At 47.4% G+C, this 17,289-nt stretch overlaps 1 protein-coding gene across 23 annotated transcripts in view; it reads right to left on the bottom strand.

The window, feature by feature from the left end:
• Positions 1-17,289, bottom strand: part of SPATA13 (spermatogenesis associated 13) — a 327,141-nt gene that overhangs the window by 20,051 nt on the left and 289,801 nt on the right. For 19 of the 23 annotated variants that reach the window (XM_015439064.3, XM_074021719.1, XM_065533069.2 and 16 more), the window contains 3 exons: positions 4,217-4,353; positions 2,077-2,256; positions 1,450-1,635 (listed from right to left, as the gene is read on the bottom strand). In XM_015439064.3, coding sequence (XP_015294550.3) covers positions 1,450-1,635; positions 2,077-2,256; positions 4,217-4,353 — 503 coding nt within the window. Of the gene's footprint in view, positions 1-1,449; positions 1,636-2,006; positions 2,257-4,216; positions 4,354-17,289 lie in introns of all 23 variants that reach the window. The other 4 variants (XR_012426756.1, XM_015439070.4, XM_074021729.1 and 1 more) reach the window with 1 other exon arrangement.

Below are 17,289 nucleotides of genomic sequence, written 5' to 3'. Positions count from 1 at the left end.
GTTATCATGACATTCAATAGAATGAACTGACCATGGAGTACAACACATACCAATGACTGCTTGGTAGGAATTTTAACAGGAAAACAATATAATGTAATAGTTCAGAAAAGGACAGGTTCTGGGGCAGACTGCCTGGGTTTAAATCCAACCCCACCACTTAACTTCTCTGTGCCTTGGTCTCCCCATCTGCAATGCGGGTTAACAGGACCTGCCCAGTGAGAATGCTGTGGTAGCCAGGTTAATCCAGGTAAGGGGTGGTAACAGTCAATGCTGAATAATCATGGGCAGTTCCTCTTATTTCCCTAAATACCACCGCAGAACTGCTTCTTTCGCCACACACTCACACAGAATGAGATGGCTGGCACAGAGAAGCTAAACACTGGCCTGTCCACACGGCTGGCGAATCTGATGAGAGAACGGGCAGTTCTCTGACTTCAACTTGTCTTCAGCACTGAATGGTCAGCGTTGAATGGATAGTGCAGATATCAGCATTTATAGCTAGAAGAGCCACAGTGAGCAGACAGGGCGAACAGCAGTGTAGTGTGATGCTCGTACACAATCCATAAAAGCACAAAATACCACAGGAAGACAAAACCCTTTCAGGTGCACCTCTACTAATGACAAGCTCTCTGAAATCAGGATAAGACTACAAAATAAAATTTATTGCCAAGTAGAATAGCATGATACTAGAATATAGCCTCTGATATCACCAATATAAAACTCACATTTTTTCCCATCTGTGTCTAAATGACTCAGGGTCTCATCTGTGAGTTGGTGATTAGATGCAGTGGGTTGCAGACAGTAACAAACCTTTGACTCTTTGTAAAATCAAGTGAGCATGTGCCTTCTATGAAAGCCATTCTTTTCAAATAATCTCAGGAATTAGGTCCTGACAGAGATAGTTGCAGAGTGCACTTAAGAGAGGGGCTCGGCACACTGGCTCACGCCTCTAATCCCAGCACTTTGAGAAACCAAGGCAGGAAAATTGCTTCAGTCCATGAGTTCGTGACCAGCCTCGACAACACAGTGAGACCCTGTCTGTATATAAAATTTAGAAAATTAGCTGGGTGTGGTGATGCATGCCTGTAGTCCTAGCTACTCAGGAGGCTGAGGAGGGAGGATTGCTTAAAGCCCAGGAGTTTGAGGCTGCAGTGAGCTATGATCATGCCACTGTACTCAGTCTAGGTGACAGGGCAAGACCCTATCTCTAAGAAAAGCCTTGCCTCTGAAAAGAGACCCTGACTCTAAAAAACCTCCAGCAACAGCTAGGACAGCCGCAGCACTCAGACTTAGCAGTGCAGACAGCAGGGGCGGAGAAACGAGCAGTGGGTAAGTGTGTACATGTGGGAGTCTGATGGAGGAGTAGGGGGTGGAGGTGGGGAGAAAGCCCAGGCACCTCATGCAACCTCGTAATGTGACCCTCAGTGAGGTCCCAGCCTGGCATCCCACCTCGCAGATGTCCCTGAGGTGTTTGATGTACACCCGCTCAGTGTCCATGATCTCCCGGATGACGTTGGTCCGCATCTGCTGCTTGTTCTCGCAGTGTCTGTGGCGGCTCTGGCTGGCCTCCTCGTCCTGCTCCTCGCTGCGGGTGCTGATGGAGTTCTCCGACAGCTCTTCCTGATTCACTCGCAACTGCAATCCACACACGGGGGACAGGTGACTTGGGGCAAGGGAGGGCAGCACGGAACAGAGGCAGGAGACCTCCCAGGTTCCTATTTTCCTGTGACCTGTTGAGAAGGCGGCCTGGCCCTCGCCTGAGTCTCATGGCCTCAGCAGGGCTGCAGCTGTGCCAGCAGGCACAAGGACCACAGAGAAACACCGAGCAACTCGCTTGCCTTCCGTTAACATTTTGGCCGCGACCCAGCCTGATTTCTTACAGGTGTGACTTGCATGTCAGCTAACCATTACAAAAGAGCTGACCTGATGAAAGGTGAGTTCTGACCCGAAAGGATCCTGCAGCCCCCACAGACACTTTGGAAAAGCTGCAAGCGCCCCACACTTACTCTGACGAAGCTCGCGGGGAACAAGCGCCCCCCACTTACTCTGACGAAGCTGCAAGCGCCCCGCACTTACTCTGACGAAGCTCGCGGGGAACCAGGCCTCCTTGTCCTCACTGCGGCCCCACCACCAGTCCTTGTTGGAAGCTTCCAGAACCTGGATGACATCCCCGGCTTTGAAGCCCAGTTCCTGGTCGTCCATGGTCACATGGTCCCACAGGGCTTCTGCGCAGACCACGTTGCCATCACTGATCAGCTGGAAGGAGACAGTGGGGTGTGCTCAGCATAGAGCACGCGTGGGCGGGAGGGTGAGGGAGCTGCTAGGTGCACTCTCAGGGTGACACTGGTATCCTCTCACTTGGATATGCTGGTGGCATTTGGTCCACACTGACTATGTGACTAGTTACACAAAGAGAACCCAGGAGAACAGACTGGGGAAAAACAAAGTCAGGAGGGGCATCTCTACCTGCTTTTAAAGAAGGCCCTTATACTGGGCGTGGTGGCTCACACCTATAATCCCAGCACTTTGGGAGGCCGAGGCAGGTGGATCACCTGAGGTCAAGAATTCAAGACCAGCCCAACCAAGATTGTGAAACCCCATCTCTACTAAAAATACAAAAATTAGCCAGGCGTGGTGGTGGGCTCCTATAATCCCAGCTACTCAGGAGGCTGAGGCTGGAGAATCGCTTGAACTTAGGAGGCGGAGGTTGTAGTGAGTGGAGATCATGCCAATGCACTCCAGCCTGGGTGATAAGAGCAAAACTCTTGTTTCCAAAAAAAAAAAAATTAGCCAGGTGTCCTGGCACATGTCTGTAATCACAGGTACTCAGGAGGCTGAGGCAGGACAACTGCTTGCACCTGGAAAGCAGAGGTGCAGTGAGCCGAGATTACATCACTGCACTCTAGCCTGGGCAACAAGAGCAAAATGCAAGAAAAAAGGGAGGGAGGGAAGGAGGAAGGCAGGAAGGCAGGCAAGCCCCTTTAAAAAAAAAAAAAAAAAAAAAAAAGTGTAAGTTGCTCACTTAGCAGCAGGTCAGTTATCTAGCAAACTTCAATTCTGAAATATTTGCTCCAAAAATGGTTTCTGGCAACCATACTAGATGTCACAGAGCCAAGCTTACTAAAGTTATGCACATATGCTACTGGAAGTCTGTCCCTCACATCTCCCTCCCGTGTGGATCATTCATACTTTATTCACAATGCAAGTAAGCTTTGCATCTAACTTTACACTTTACAGCAATTAAAGAGAACACAGCATGATCCTGAGATCGTTAACAATTAAACAGGAACAAATGTGGCTCCTCCAGCCACCGGTCACGGGAGCAGGTGATTCCGCACATCTCCTTAGCGGCCAACAATACACATCACTGGTGATCTCGGTAGAGAGACTGACTCACTGAGGAGTTACGCTCCACACGTTCTGCTCAAGAACGCCAAAAGCTGGAGGTACCTTCCAGAATGATCTCCTAAAAAAAAAAGCTACAGCTGCAGGGTGGCCAAAGGAACACCAGATTTGGAGGGAGAAATACACGGGTACCTCCAGCTCTGCCATTCGCCATCAAGTAATTAGACATGTTTCCTCAGAGCGTTGATGAAAATGTGGATAATAACCATGATGTCCGCTTCTTAGATCAGTTGTGAGAATGATACGAGATACTGGAAGGGAGGGTATTCTTTCATCAAATGGAAAGCACTGGCCGAACACGGACGGGGAGCTGCTCTTCTTTACCTAAAAAGATGAGCTGCCTCTACCCCGGAAGCTTAATCCCACACATTTTCCTGGACGAGGTCAGAGAATCACAGTGTTGTTCTTTCTTTATTTTTGAGATGGAGTCTTGCTCTTTCGCCCAGGCTGGAGTGCAGTGGTGTGCTCTCGGCTCACTGCAACCTCCGCCTCCCAGCTTCAAGCAATTCTCCCTGCCTCAGCCTCCCAAGTAGCCGGGTTTACAGGTGCGCACCATCACGCCTACCTAATTTTCTGTTATTTTTAGTAGAGACAGGGTTTCACTATGTTGGCCAGGCTGGTCTTGAACTCTTGACCACAAATGATCTACCCTCCTCGGCCTCCCAAAGTGAATCACAGTGTTGTTTTAATCAGAGTTCCAGGCTTTTGGACATGCTTAGTAAAGAAGAACTACAGAACAAAGTCAGAAGTGGTTGTGGACCCTGAAAATCAGGTATCCCGTATCCACCACTGTCATGTGGAATTCCAGTACCTCATTGATGGCCAGCTGCTCCCCGCCGGGCTGCAGGTACCGAGGGCTCGCCTGGCAGAGGTCCTCATAGCTCAAGTCCTCCTCACTACCGTTGTCATCCACTAAGGCAGACGGCTCAGTACCTCCATCTGAAGAAACTAAAACATACAAAATACAAAAGGCATGATTTAAAAGACACAGCTAACAAGATTTTTTCATATGATGAAAAAATTTGGTAATATACTCCCAAGGGAAGGTAATCATCTTAGAATAAGAAACTGCTAGAAAATGTTTACATTACTCCAAAGTTGAGAGCTGCAGTTCAGTGTGACATTAAGTGAGAGGTGGAATGTTAAAGAGTGTATTGCCAACACAATACCATTTGCAGAATGAAGACCATCAGGGCACTATGTGTAATTTACTTGGAAGTCTGTGCTCCACCCTGGATATTAACAGCATAAATACAGATAACAACGCTTCCAAGCAATGTGCTGGGAAGTCTGAGGAGGTAAAGAAGATGAAAAAGATGATCCGATATTCTGCTTCCATCCTTTATCTGCAAGGCAGTACTACCAAAACCAGTACATCCCAACAGTGTCTCGAGTAGAAATGTGCCATCATTCTTACTCTCCATACATATCTGAAAGGCTTGGAACTCAAAATATGAGAATGAGGAATTATATAGTACTTTTACCAGAAAAGAGAGAGAAAGACATATATATACGTGTGTGTGTGTGTGTGTGTGTGTGTGTGTATATATATATATATATTTTTTTTTTTTTCCCCCCAAGACGGAGTCCCGCTCTGTCGCCCAGGCTGGAGTGCAGTGGTGCGATCTCGGCTCACTGCAAGTTCCACCTCTCGGGTTCCCGACATTCTCCTGCCTCAGCCTCCCGAGTACCTGGGACTACAGGCGCCCGCCACCACACCTGGCTAATTTTTTGTATTTTTAGTAGAGACGGGGTTTCACCATGTTAGCCAGGATGAGCTCAATCTCCTGACCTCATGATCCACCTGCCTTGGCCTCCCAAAGTGCTGGGATTACAGGCGTGAGCCACTGCGCCTGGCCAAGAGAGATCGTTTAAGGACGGTGCAGCTTTTTAGATTGGCCACCCTGGTAGTCAGATTTTCTTTCTTGGGACAATGAACCACGCTCGGCAAAGCCAACAATCTGTCACAGAGCAGTGTCTTCTTTCAGACTCATGGCCTCAGCCCTCTTGTGCAAGTTCAGGGATGTCCCCATCACTATTTTTCCACTTGATCTTAGCCAAAAGGCCGAGAAGCGACGCATCACTATTTTTTCCAGCGGAACAACTGTCAGGTGCTGGGGACAATGACCTTTGTCCTTAAGGGGATGCAATAAAACCCGAATACTCTATTGAGGAATTTTGCATCGATGTTCATGAGGGATATTGGTCTAAAATTCTCTTTTATTGTTGTGTCTCTGCCAGGCTTTGGTATCAGGATGATGTTGGCCTCATAAAATGAGTTAGGGAGGATTCCCTCTTTTTCTATTGATTGGAATAGTTTCAGAAAGAATGGTACCAGCTCCTCCTTGTACCTCTGGTAGAATTCGACTGTGAATCCGTCTGGTCCTGGACTTTTTTTGGTTGGTAAGTTATTAATTATTGCCTCAATTTCAGAGCCTGTTATTGGTCTATTCAGGGATTCAACTTCTTCCTGGCTTAGTCTTGGGAGAGTGTATGTGTCCAGGAATTTATCCAATTCTTCTAGATTTTCTAGTTTACTTGAGTAGACATATTTATAGTATTCTCTGATGGTAGTTTGTATTTCTGTGGGATCGCTGGTGATATCCCCTTTATCATTTTTTATTGCATCTATTTGATTCTTCTCTCTTTTCTTCTTTATTAGTCTTGCTAGCGGTCTATCAATTTTGTTGATCTTTTCAAAAAAAACCAGCTCCTGGATTCACTGATTTTTGCAAGGCTGGTTCAACATATGCAAATCAATAAACATAATCCAGCATATAAATAGAACCAACGACAAAAACCACAGGATGATCTCAATAGATGCAGAAAAGGCCTTTGACAAAATTCAACAGCGCTTCATGCTAAAAACTCTCATTAAATTAGGTATTGATGGGACGTATCTCAAAATAATAAGAGCCATTTATGACAAACCCACATCCGATATCATACTGAATGGACAAAAACTGGAAGCATTCCCTTTGAAAACTGGCACAAGACAGGGATGCCCTCTCTCACAACTCCTATTCAACATAGTGTTGGAAGTTCTGGCCAAGGTTATCAGAGAGGAGAAAGAAATAAAGGATATTCAATTAGGAAAAGAGGAAGTCATATTGTCCCTGTTAGCAGATGACATGACTGTGTATCTAGAAAACCCCATGGTCTCATCCCAAAATCTCCTTAAGCTGATAAGCAACTTCAGCAAAGTCTCAGGATACAAAATCAATGTGCAAAAATCACAAGCATTCCTATACACCAATAACAGCAAACAGAGAGCCAAATCATGAGTGAACTCCCATTCACAATTGCTTCGAAGAGAATAAAATACCTAGGAATCCAACTTACAAGGGATGTGGAAGGACCTCTTCCAGGAGAACTACAAACCACTGCTCAACGAAATAAAAGAGGATACAAACAAATGGAAGAATATTCCATGCTCATGGATAGGAAGAATCAATATCGTGAAAATGGCTATACTGCCCAAAGTAATTTATAGATTCAATGCCATCCCCATCAAGCTACCAATGACTTCCTTCACAGAACTGGAAAAACTACTTTAAAGTTCATATGGAACCAAAAAAGAGCCCACATTGCCAAGACAATCCTAAGCCAAAAGACCAAAGCTGGAGGCATCACGCTACCTGACTTCAAAATATACTACAAGGCTACAGTAACCAAAACAGCATGGTACTGGTACCAAAACAGAGATATAGACCAATGGAACAGAATAGAGCCCTCAGAAATAATACCACACACGTACAACTATCTGGTCTTTGACAAACCTGACAAAAACAAGAAATGGGGAAAGGATTCCCTATTTAACAAATGTTGCTGGGAAAACTGGCTAGCCATCTGTGGAAAGCTGAAACTGGATCCCTTCCTTACACCTTATACAAAAATTAATTCAAGATGGATTAAAGACTTAAATGTTAGACCTAAAACCATAGAAACCCTAGAAGAAAACCTAGGCTATAATACCATTCAGGATATAGCATGGGCAAGGACTTCATGTCTAAAACACCAAAAGCAATGGCAACAAAAGCCCAAATTGACAAATGGGATCAATTAAACTAAAGGGCTCTTGCACAGCAAAAGAAACTACCATCAGAGTGAACAGGCAATGTGCAGAATGGGAGAAAATTTTTGCAATCTACTCATCTGACAAAGGGCTAATATCCAGAATCTACAAAGAACTCAAACAAATTTACAAGAAAAAAACAATCCCATCAAAAAGTGGGCAAAGGATATTAACAGACGCTTCTCAAAAGAAGACATTTATGCAGCCAACAGACACATGAAAAAATGCTCATCATCACTGGCTATCAGAGAAATGCAAATCAAAACCACAATGAGATACCATCTCACACCAGTTAGAATGGCAATCATTAACAAGTCAGGAAACAACAGGTGCTGGAGAGGATGTGGAGAAACAGGAACACTTTTACACTGTTGGTGGGACTGTAAACTAGTTCAGCCATTCTGGAAGACAGTGTGGCGATTCCTCAAGGATCTAGAACTAGAAATACCATTTGACCCAGCCATCCCATTACTGGGTATATACCCAAAGGATTACAAATCATGCTGCTGTAAAGACACATGCACATGTATGTTTATTGTGGCACTATTCACAATAGGAAAGACTTGGAACCAACCCAAATGTCCATCAGTGACAGCCTGGATTAAGAAAATGCGGCACATATACACCATGGAATACTATGCAGCCATAAAAAATGATGAGTTCATGTCCTTTGTAGGGACATGGATGAAGACGGAAACCATCATTCTCAGCAAACTATCACAAGGACAGAAAACCAAACACTGCATATTCTCACTCATAGGTGGGAATTAACAATGAGTTCACTTGGACACAGGAAGGGGAACATCATACACGGGGCCTGTTGTGGGGTGGGGGTAGCGGTGAGGCATAGCATTAGGAGATATACCTAAAGTAAATGACAAGTTAATGGGTGCAGCACACCAACATGGCACATGTATACATATGTAGCAAACCTGCATGTTGTGCACATGTACCCTAGAACTTAAAAGTATAAAAAAAGAAAAAAAAAAAAAAAACAACCCAAATACTGATGACTGCAGCCAGGAAGTGGAAATATAATAAGGAGAGTCCGAAGCAAGTGGCAGGATTTTAAAGAGAAAGGGACCCTCCTCAGCCAGGGAAAGGCTTCCTTGAAGGCCACTCAGAACAGAGTGACGGCTCCTGATTGCAAACCGAAGGTGGCTGATGCGAAGCACATGCTCCACGGACCCCCAGCACATCTCACGGAAGACGAGACTGCAAAGATCGGGGGCACACAGAAGGGCCTCACAGGCTGGAGTTCATCCCGGGCTGCTCTGCCAGGGTTCGGAGGAAGGAAGCCACAGGACCTAAGCAGAGTCCCCTCATACAGCAGAAAGAGAGGAGGTTTTAGGATCACGGAGGCTGCTCTGAATTCTGGTCCTGCCCTTCTGTGGGCATGGGACCTAAACCAAGTGACCTCATTTATCTGAGCTTCGTGTCCTTTTTGAAGAATCAGGCGACAGAATGCATGTGACACTCTCAGCCTCCTTGACCATAGCTGGAACTCCACAGAGAGTTGAAGGTGTCCCGCCCGCTGAGGGCTGGGCTAATGACAGACTTTGCTAGGACGTGGAGGAAGAGCTGTTGGTGCAGAGCCTGGGGCCAGGGAAGCCAGCTGGGGAGAACACAGTTAGTGGGAGTGGGTGGCAACAGGAGCGGCCCCAGGAAATGGCATCAGGAACTGAGATCCATGTCGGGAGATCAAGTTCATGCCCGCAGCAAGAGATAGGGTCAAGGACGTTTTGGAAAAATTCCAAGTTCCCTGGAGATTTAACAAAAAGCAGAAGTCTGAGGGAGAAGCCGGTGTGCTGGGAAGGACAGAGGGAAGGACAGAGGGAAGGACAGAAGCTGGCTGAAGGTTGCCCTGGGATGGTGCTCCTTGGACTTGCTTTTCTCAGGGACTTGGCAAATCCATGTTTCTAGTTACTTGACTAGAAAAGGATGGGCCTGGTTTCTGACTGAAGAGTTCTTTCTTGGGGAGATGTTTTAAATTCAGATCAATGCAACCTGTATTTTCTATGCACAGCTCATCTTATCCGCACTGGCCATGTGCCAGGTGCTCAGCAGACACACGTCCAGCCCCAGACCCCACCCCCCACCACCATGCTTGGCCTCCTGCTTCCCTCACGCCTCTCCTCCTCTCCCCTCATCATTTCAGCCACACTGCTGTCAGTAGCAACCGATTCTGTAAATAGAGCCCAGGAATCTGACACTAAAACAATCATAAACACGGAAAAAGATCCATAATAACGGGGGTGATCAACACTGCAGAAGTAGTATTTCACACACCAGCATTTTAGGTCTTTCTTGCCAAGCAGAGACAGAGCTGTGATGACGAGGAGTTCAAGCTCATGCACTCACGATGCACGGAGCTCCTGAAGCAGGACAGAGGGAAAGCAGGAAGGTGTGCACACGCCACCAGCGGCCTCTCCCAGCCCAGCCCCAGCCCCTCTCTGAGACTGTGCTCAGGCCACCTCCCACCTGGCAGCCCCAGTCCTGTAAGCCTGAGCTCTGGACACAGCACCTCTCAGTGGTGCCCACGGAGCTGGGTCTGCTCACGGGCCCCAGCTTTCCAATTCCTTCCCCCTCTGCCAGGGGTGCCCGTCTCAGAGAATCCCCCACATCCCAGCCATCATCACCTCCTCTGCAGAACCCTCCTGTGATTCCAGGCGAGCCAGCTGCTTACATCCGTGACAGCACACACCACAGTGAGGCATGGCACATGGGTCTGCACCTGTACCCTAGCCGTGAAACCATCCAGACAGGTGCACCGGACACCGCAACAGCCAGGGAACCTTGGACCAGCTGACAATGGAAGCTGGGGGGAGCTCTCGGCATGCACCAAGTCAGGGTTCCAGGCTCTGAGAGCATGGTGCCAGTTACCCTCTACCCACCTCCACTCCCCTGCCTGGGCCCATCCCCAGTCTTGGTCAGGAAAGGTCAGGGCCTGTGTCTGGGAGGAAAAGTGAGCTGTCTTAAGACACCAAGAGACAGGGGTGGGGGAGGAGTAAATTCCTGGGCCTGAGCACAAAGCAAGGGGCAGAAGAAAGCACTCCACAGCCTTGGTGTTGCCTTCTGGGCCCCAGCTTTCTTATCTGCTCATTAAAGGAGAGGGGACGGCTGTCGGGGGCATGGCAGGGCCTGGTGCCTCCGGAGAAGGGAGTGCATCCTGGGAGCACGGGTGGGTGGGCAGCAGGGAGCCAGCTATGCTTGTGGGAATCCATGTCTGTCTTGCTGGGGGTCATGTGTGGATCTGTGTCTATCTTGCTGGCGGTGTGGCTGGAGGTCCCGAGAAAGCCAGACCTGTGCTGTCTGAGAAACACATTAGAGCCTGCACAATGCGTGGTGACTGATTTTAAATGTAACTTCTGCTTCCTATGCTAGGTCAAGGTGCGTACGGGCAGAGAGCAGGAGGTCACCTAGTCTAGTATGTTCTGCTGGTGTGTGTTTGGGGGTTGGTTGGGGGATGCCTTGAGGAAGCACATCATTTTTTTCACACATGAGTATGTCTCAGACTCCAAGGGAAACAGCACTTAAGACAAAAGCCTTCTCTAATCCTGGAGCGGCTGCCCAGACCACGAGGCCCAAGAACTGTGCTGCTTACTGGCTGAGATATCCTGATGCTCCTGGGTTAGGAGAATATACACAAACCCTGCGTGTCTAATGCCTAAAGCAGCAGGAATCTTCCAATTTTGCAAGCACTGATCTGGCACTGTCTGGTACCAACAGCATTTTTCCTTATCAGTTTAAACCATGGTTGAGCAAAAAAAAAAAAAAAAAAGTGAATCTCAGTAAAATAAAGGCACTGCGGCTTCCCACCCAGAGCAAAGCTCTGAAAACGACACTTTCTCCTCGAAGAACTGAACTGTGTTTTCCAAGGGAGAATTCTTTACCATGATGTAGCTGTTGCTGTGAAAATCAGTAAAGAAAGAAAAAAAGCAGGTTGTATTGTATTCATGCATAAATCCACAATTAACAGGAGTCTATTGGAAAGTGTTAGAGCTTTACAGGAGGTACCAGGAGAAAACCCTCTGGACAGAGACATGGACTGGAAATACTGACAGCTCTCTGAGTTTTTCATGAACACTTAGCAAAACAGCTCTGCCGGGGGCAGTGGCGCGCACCTGTAGTCCCAGCTACTTGGGAGGCTGAGGCGGGAGGATGGCTTGAGCCTAGGATTTCCAGTCTGCAATGAGCTCTGACTGTACCACTACACTCCAGCCTGGGCAAGAGAGCAAGACTTTGTCTCGAAAGAAAAAAAGTAAAGAACAAAAGACAACTCTGGCCGAGGTTAATCACAGGAGAGGTTTCAACAGCCACTGTTTCAACATCACAGATTAGCAGTCAGCGACACTGCGGAAGTATGACGGCTCGAGGCGCTCATGCGTCCGGCTGACTCAGTCCTGGCAGGTGAGGGGGGCAGAGGCCAGGGGCAAGAGACTCGCAACACGGACGAGGGAAGGGCACGGCGCCTGGGGTGAAAATTCCCGGGTCAATGTCCTTGCTTCACTAACTTCCTAACTAAATGACCTTGGTGCAAGTCACTTCAGCTCCTTCAGCTTCAGTCTTCCCATCTGTAAAGCAGGCATTAGCCTGTATGTTTTACCTGTTCAGAGGTTATTCTTCTGCCTCTCACATCCCACGACCAGATCATCCCACTGGCAGATCTGACTCTAGGTCCTGAAGGCGTCCAGAATCTGGCTACCTCTTACCCCTCTCCCACCACTCAAGCCTGGGTCCCCTCCCACCGCTTAAGCCTGGGTTCCCACCCAGCTTCGGGCTCCCTCGAGCAGCCTCTCCTGGTCCCCCTGCTGCCACCACTGCCCCCGGCAGGCCGAAGCTGCCAGAGCGATGCTGGCAAACCATTCCTAGACTGGATTGTGTCACTCCTCTGCTCAGAATCATCCACAGGGGAGAGAGCCAAAATTCGTGAGACCTCTCCCCAGATACACTGTGCCTCCCGCCCCTCTCCAACCAATGGCTCCTGGCTGCAGAGACCGCAGGCACTCCTTGCCCAGGGCCACTGTTCGTGTGCCTGACAGCTCTCCCCAGGTACACACACACTGGCTCCCTCTCTCACCTTCACCATCCCACTTAAAAGCACAACCCTCATCTTACTCTACCGTCTCCCCTGGTTTAGTTTTCTCCATAGCTTTTGGCACCGTCTAATGTATTCTGTTCATTGTCCAGAATGCAAGCTCCAGAAAGGCAGTAATGCTTGTCTGCTTTATTCTTAACTGTGTTCCTAACACCTAGACCTGCCTGGCACACATGGGAGCAAAGGGAGGGAGGGAAGGAGGGAGGAAGAGAGGGAGGGAGCGAGGGTGGGAAGAAAGAAGGAAGGAAGGAGGAAAGGAGGGAAGGAGGAAAGGAGGGAAGGAGGAAAGGAGGGAAGGAGGAAAGGAGGGAAGGAGGGAGGGAAGGAGGGAAGGAAGGAGGGAAGGAAGGAGAAAGGGAAAGGAAGGGAAGGGAAGAAGTACAGCACGTGGACTTTGTGCAAGGCTTTGGGGTCGGATTAACTTGCCTTCAAATGATAGTGATGCACGTTTTTTTTCTTGTCTATATTTTTGTGTTTTGAGTATGAGTCCTTGGTCAAGTTTCTTTCTTTGTTTTTTTTCACCCATTGAATGTGGATGACAATACCCATCTCTCAGGGTTTGTACATTCTGAACAAGTACTTGTTATTGGTGTGCTTTGAGCTTCAAGTGGAATGATGATATAAGAAAGCACCCTGTAAACTGAAAAACAGTATAGAATTGCAAGATGTGGCTGGGCACGGTAGCTCATGCCTGTAATCCCAGCACTTTGGAAGACTGAGGCAGGAGGATCCCTTGAGCCCAGGAGTTTGAGACCAGCCTGGGTAACATAATAAGACCCATCTCTATAAATTAAAAAAAAAAAAAAAAAAAAAAGAATTGCAAGATGTTATGTTATCAGGCACCTACAATGTGCTAGGCACTGATTTAAGCTGTGGAGGTGAACAGGCTCGTATAATCCTCATGACGATGCTACATGGGAGGTACTGTCAGTTGTCCCCATTTCTAGATGAGGAGACTCAAGTCCCAATAACACACAGCTGTGTGCGGCAGGCCCAGGCCCTCTAACTCTTACCCACTGGGCGGAACTGCCTCCCCCAGCAGTGGCTCTGGTACTTGTAACAAGACAAAATGATATTAAAAACAGTCTTAGTATCCAAATCTGGGTGTTTTGCTCCCATTCTGGAGAGCAGTCGTATGTCCTGCCCTCCCCGGAGCCCCCTCACTAACCCTTTCTTCCGACTCCCAATCTCCGCGCCCAGTGGGGCCTGCCAAGGACCTGATTCCGTTTTCTGGTTGTATCCTTTTCCCTTCACCACCCCAACCACTTTCACGATTTTAAAGTCCCTTGAAGTTAATGACTCCTGTGTCCCGTAATTTAAGCGTGTTTTATGGAGTGGGATTTCTCAGTGTCTGATGTCCACACAGGAAGAATCTTCGTGCTTTGCTTTGATGCTTCGTCCAAGCCTGGTGGTTTTCTAGGACTCCCGACACTTACTGTCCTTCTATGTGTGTTTCCTTTAAGATGGTCGCTTACCATCTTAAAGGGCAGGACAGGCTTAAAGCAAAGGACAGATGTTTGATTTTTGTCTTTCCAGCCCCTAGCATAGTATCTGCCATACAGAAAGCACTCAGTATGTGATTTCCAATTGAACTGCAAATTGCTGATGTGGAAACTGAGGTTCCAAGAAGTTGAGTCACTTATCAGGGCTACACAGGGGTTGGGTCCGAACCAGGACGGGAATCCAGGCCTCTCTGATTCCCACCCTTGTGCTCATCTGAGACTGTAGCTAGAAAAATCCCCCAGCCAGTCTTCATGACTCTGTTTCCCTCCCCAAGCCATCCTATATATTACTTCCAAGGTGAACTTCTTAAAACAGTGGTTTTATGATGTCACAAGAAGTGACATGGGAGTTGTCTATTGCTTCACGACAAAATTATTCTACAGTGTCTTGTCTGTAATCTGACTCCACTCTACCTGAACACTTTTTAAAGGGTCACATACTCTCAATAGACACTGTTCAGTTGAATTATGAATTGCTGATGGGGAAACAGCAATTTGCAGTTCAGCTGAAAAATCCTACATGCCATAGTCCACAGCGCGTCAAAGCCCAGGCCAGTTCCGCTGGGCAGAGTTCCTCATGATCGCCAGACCCACAGGCCGGTGCTGCTGCTGCCTTCACGTCTTTATGTTCCATTCCTCACTGACTTCAATGGGCTTGGATCCTCAACGACGGATGAAAGTTAATAATGGTGACTTCTTATCTAGGGGAATTTCAATGCTGTAAAGCTATTATAAATTCTCAAAATGTATGTCACCAAAATCAGGAGAAATGAATATACTATAATAACTAAAAAGTAAATGTTGTTTCTTTCTTCCTATGTGATGAACATAATAACATTAAATTTTACCATCTTAACCACTTCTAAGCACACAGTTCCAGTTCAGCAGTGTCAAGTATATTCATACTGTTGTGTGACAGAACTTCTTCATCTTGCAAAACTGCCACACGTCTTAAACATTACTCTTCTCTTCTTCCTCTCCTGTTCCCTGGCAACCACCTTTCTACTTTCTGTTTCTATGATGTTGACTACTTTAGATACTTCATAGGAATGGAATCATACAGTGTATGTCCTTGTATGGCTGGTTTATTTCACTAAGCATAATGTCCTTGACATCCATTCATGTGTACCAAGTGTTAGCATTTCCTTCTTTTTAAACAGGCTATAATATTCCATTGTTTGGCTAGCACTTCTATTGATTTTTAAAAAAGGAAAAAAAAAAAAACCCCAAAATATTCCATTGTGTATATACACACCACATTCTGTTTATCTGTTTGTGGGTAAACATTTGGGCTGCTTTTACCACTTGGCTATTGTGAGTAATGTGCTACTATCTTTTTGAGACCTTGCTTTCAATTCTTTAGTATACTGGATCAAACGGTAATTCTAGTCTTAATTTTTTGAGGGTCCTCCATACTGTTTTCCACAATGGCTGCATCATCTCACATTCCCACCAACAGTGCAATTTCTCCACATTCTCACCAACTGTAGTTTCTTTTGGTGGAAAAACATTTTTTGGGGGAGGGGTGGGGGACAAGGTCTTGCTCTGTCGCCCAGGCTAGAGTGCACCAGCACGATCTCGGCTCACTGCAGCCTCTGCCTCCAGGGTTCAAGCAACTCTCCTGCCTCAGCCTACCGAGTAGCTGAGATTACAGGTGTGCGCCATCACATCCAGCTCATTTTTGTATTTTTGGTAGAGATGGGGTTTCGCCATGTTGGCCAGGCTGGTCTCAAACTCCTGACCTCAGGTGATCCACCTGCCTCGGCTTCCCAAAGTGCTGGGATTACAGGCGTGAGCCACTGCACCTGGCCCAAAAAGCCATTTTTGAAAACGATCTTGTATAAGAAGCAAAGACTGCTCCAAATTGAAATCAGTTTTAAAACCCCAAATACCTACATACAATCAATCTGAGAGCAGACAGAGCAGGCTCTTCCTACGACACTTCCCGCAGCTTCAGTCAGGTAGACAGAGCACATCCTTGATCATCAAAACTGCGTGCTGACTGTCAGCCCCTCTCTGGCTGGGGACAATTTCAAGAGAGCACATCTGTTCCACAGAGTATGGTCAATTCCAAAAACGTAATAAAGTGAATTTATAACGGTCTTGTTCAATAATCATGGTTAACCATCACTCCCAGAAACACTGCCCTCTGGAGGCTCCTGATTCCTGGGGCCGCAGCGGCCCTTCCCCGTCCATCCCTCACGCTAATGTCTCATCTTCCTCCCCATCCCTGCTTTCTTCCTGGCTGCAGCTGTCAGGGAGTAGAACGCCCCCGTCCACATTTTCAGCCCTGGCCAGTTACAGCCTTAGGAATTACTACAGAGAACAATGTGGTAGCCATACGGGAGGTGTCATTTTGCTTTAAATTGGAAGGACTGTTACAAATCCAGCTGGAGAAGACATCAGGAAAAAAAAAGGCCCTGACTTATAAGTGGGGGAGGGTAGTCCTGGTGAGGGTGTGGTAACAGGGCAGGGGTTGAGGTGTTTTGTCAAAGGAAAGGGAGGGGAGATCTAACACAGCCCTTAAACATCAGGCACTTGACAAGGAGGAGATACAGATTTTAGCTATTTTCATGAGGCAGTCTCCAACACTGCCTAGCTAATGAGCAGCTGGTTCCTGACCAGCATCTCCCACCCAGCGTTAGTCCTTGGTGGGGAAATTCCCCCACTCTTAAAATAATCTGCTAAAACCATATATTTGAGAAAACCTCTCGCTGATTGCTCAGACTTCCTCAGAGTTGAGATAAGCCATTCTGACTTCCCATCTTAAAAACGGAAATGGCCAGCCCAGGCGGGCAGCTCGTGTTCACGGCCGGGAGCAGCTGTCGTGGGCTGCTGCTCCGTGGGCTGAAACCATGGGTGGACCTCAAGAACTCAGGCCATGGAGATGCACACAGAGGCAACGAGCCGGGTCACAGGAACTGACAATGTCAAAACATGATGCACGACTTCCAGGGTCCATCCCCCTTCAGTGGTTCCCAAACACCCAGGGCCTGTGGCATCTATTCACAGGGAAGACGTTTAGAAAAATAAAGACCTTCCCTGCCCTGGGCCGCTGAGTCAGGCTGGGTGGTGGGGGTGGGGAATGAATGCTGAGAATTTGTTTTGAAAAGCTCCTCAAATGATTCTGACACCTGGAAAAATTTGGGAACGACTCGACCTTCAGGTTAAGCTTACTTAAACCACACCGCAGGCTCAGGTTGTTCTAG

The sequence above is a fragment of the Macaca fascicularis genome, chromosome 17, assembly GCF_037993035.2.
Source record: "Macaca fascicularis isolate 582-1 chromosome 17, T2T-MFA8v1.1".
NCBI classification, from domain to species: domain Eukaryota; kingdom Metazoa; phylum Chordata; class Mammalia; order Primates; family Cercopithecidae; genus Macaca; species Macaca fascicularis.
Note: the sequence above shows the minus strand (reverse complement) of the source record. Positions and strands in the feature narration are given on the sequence as shown.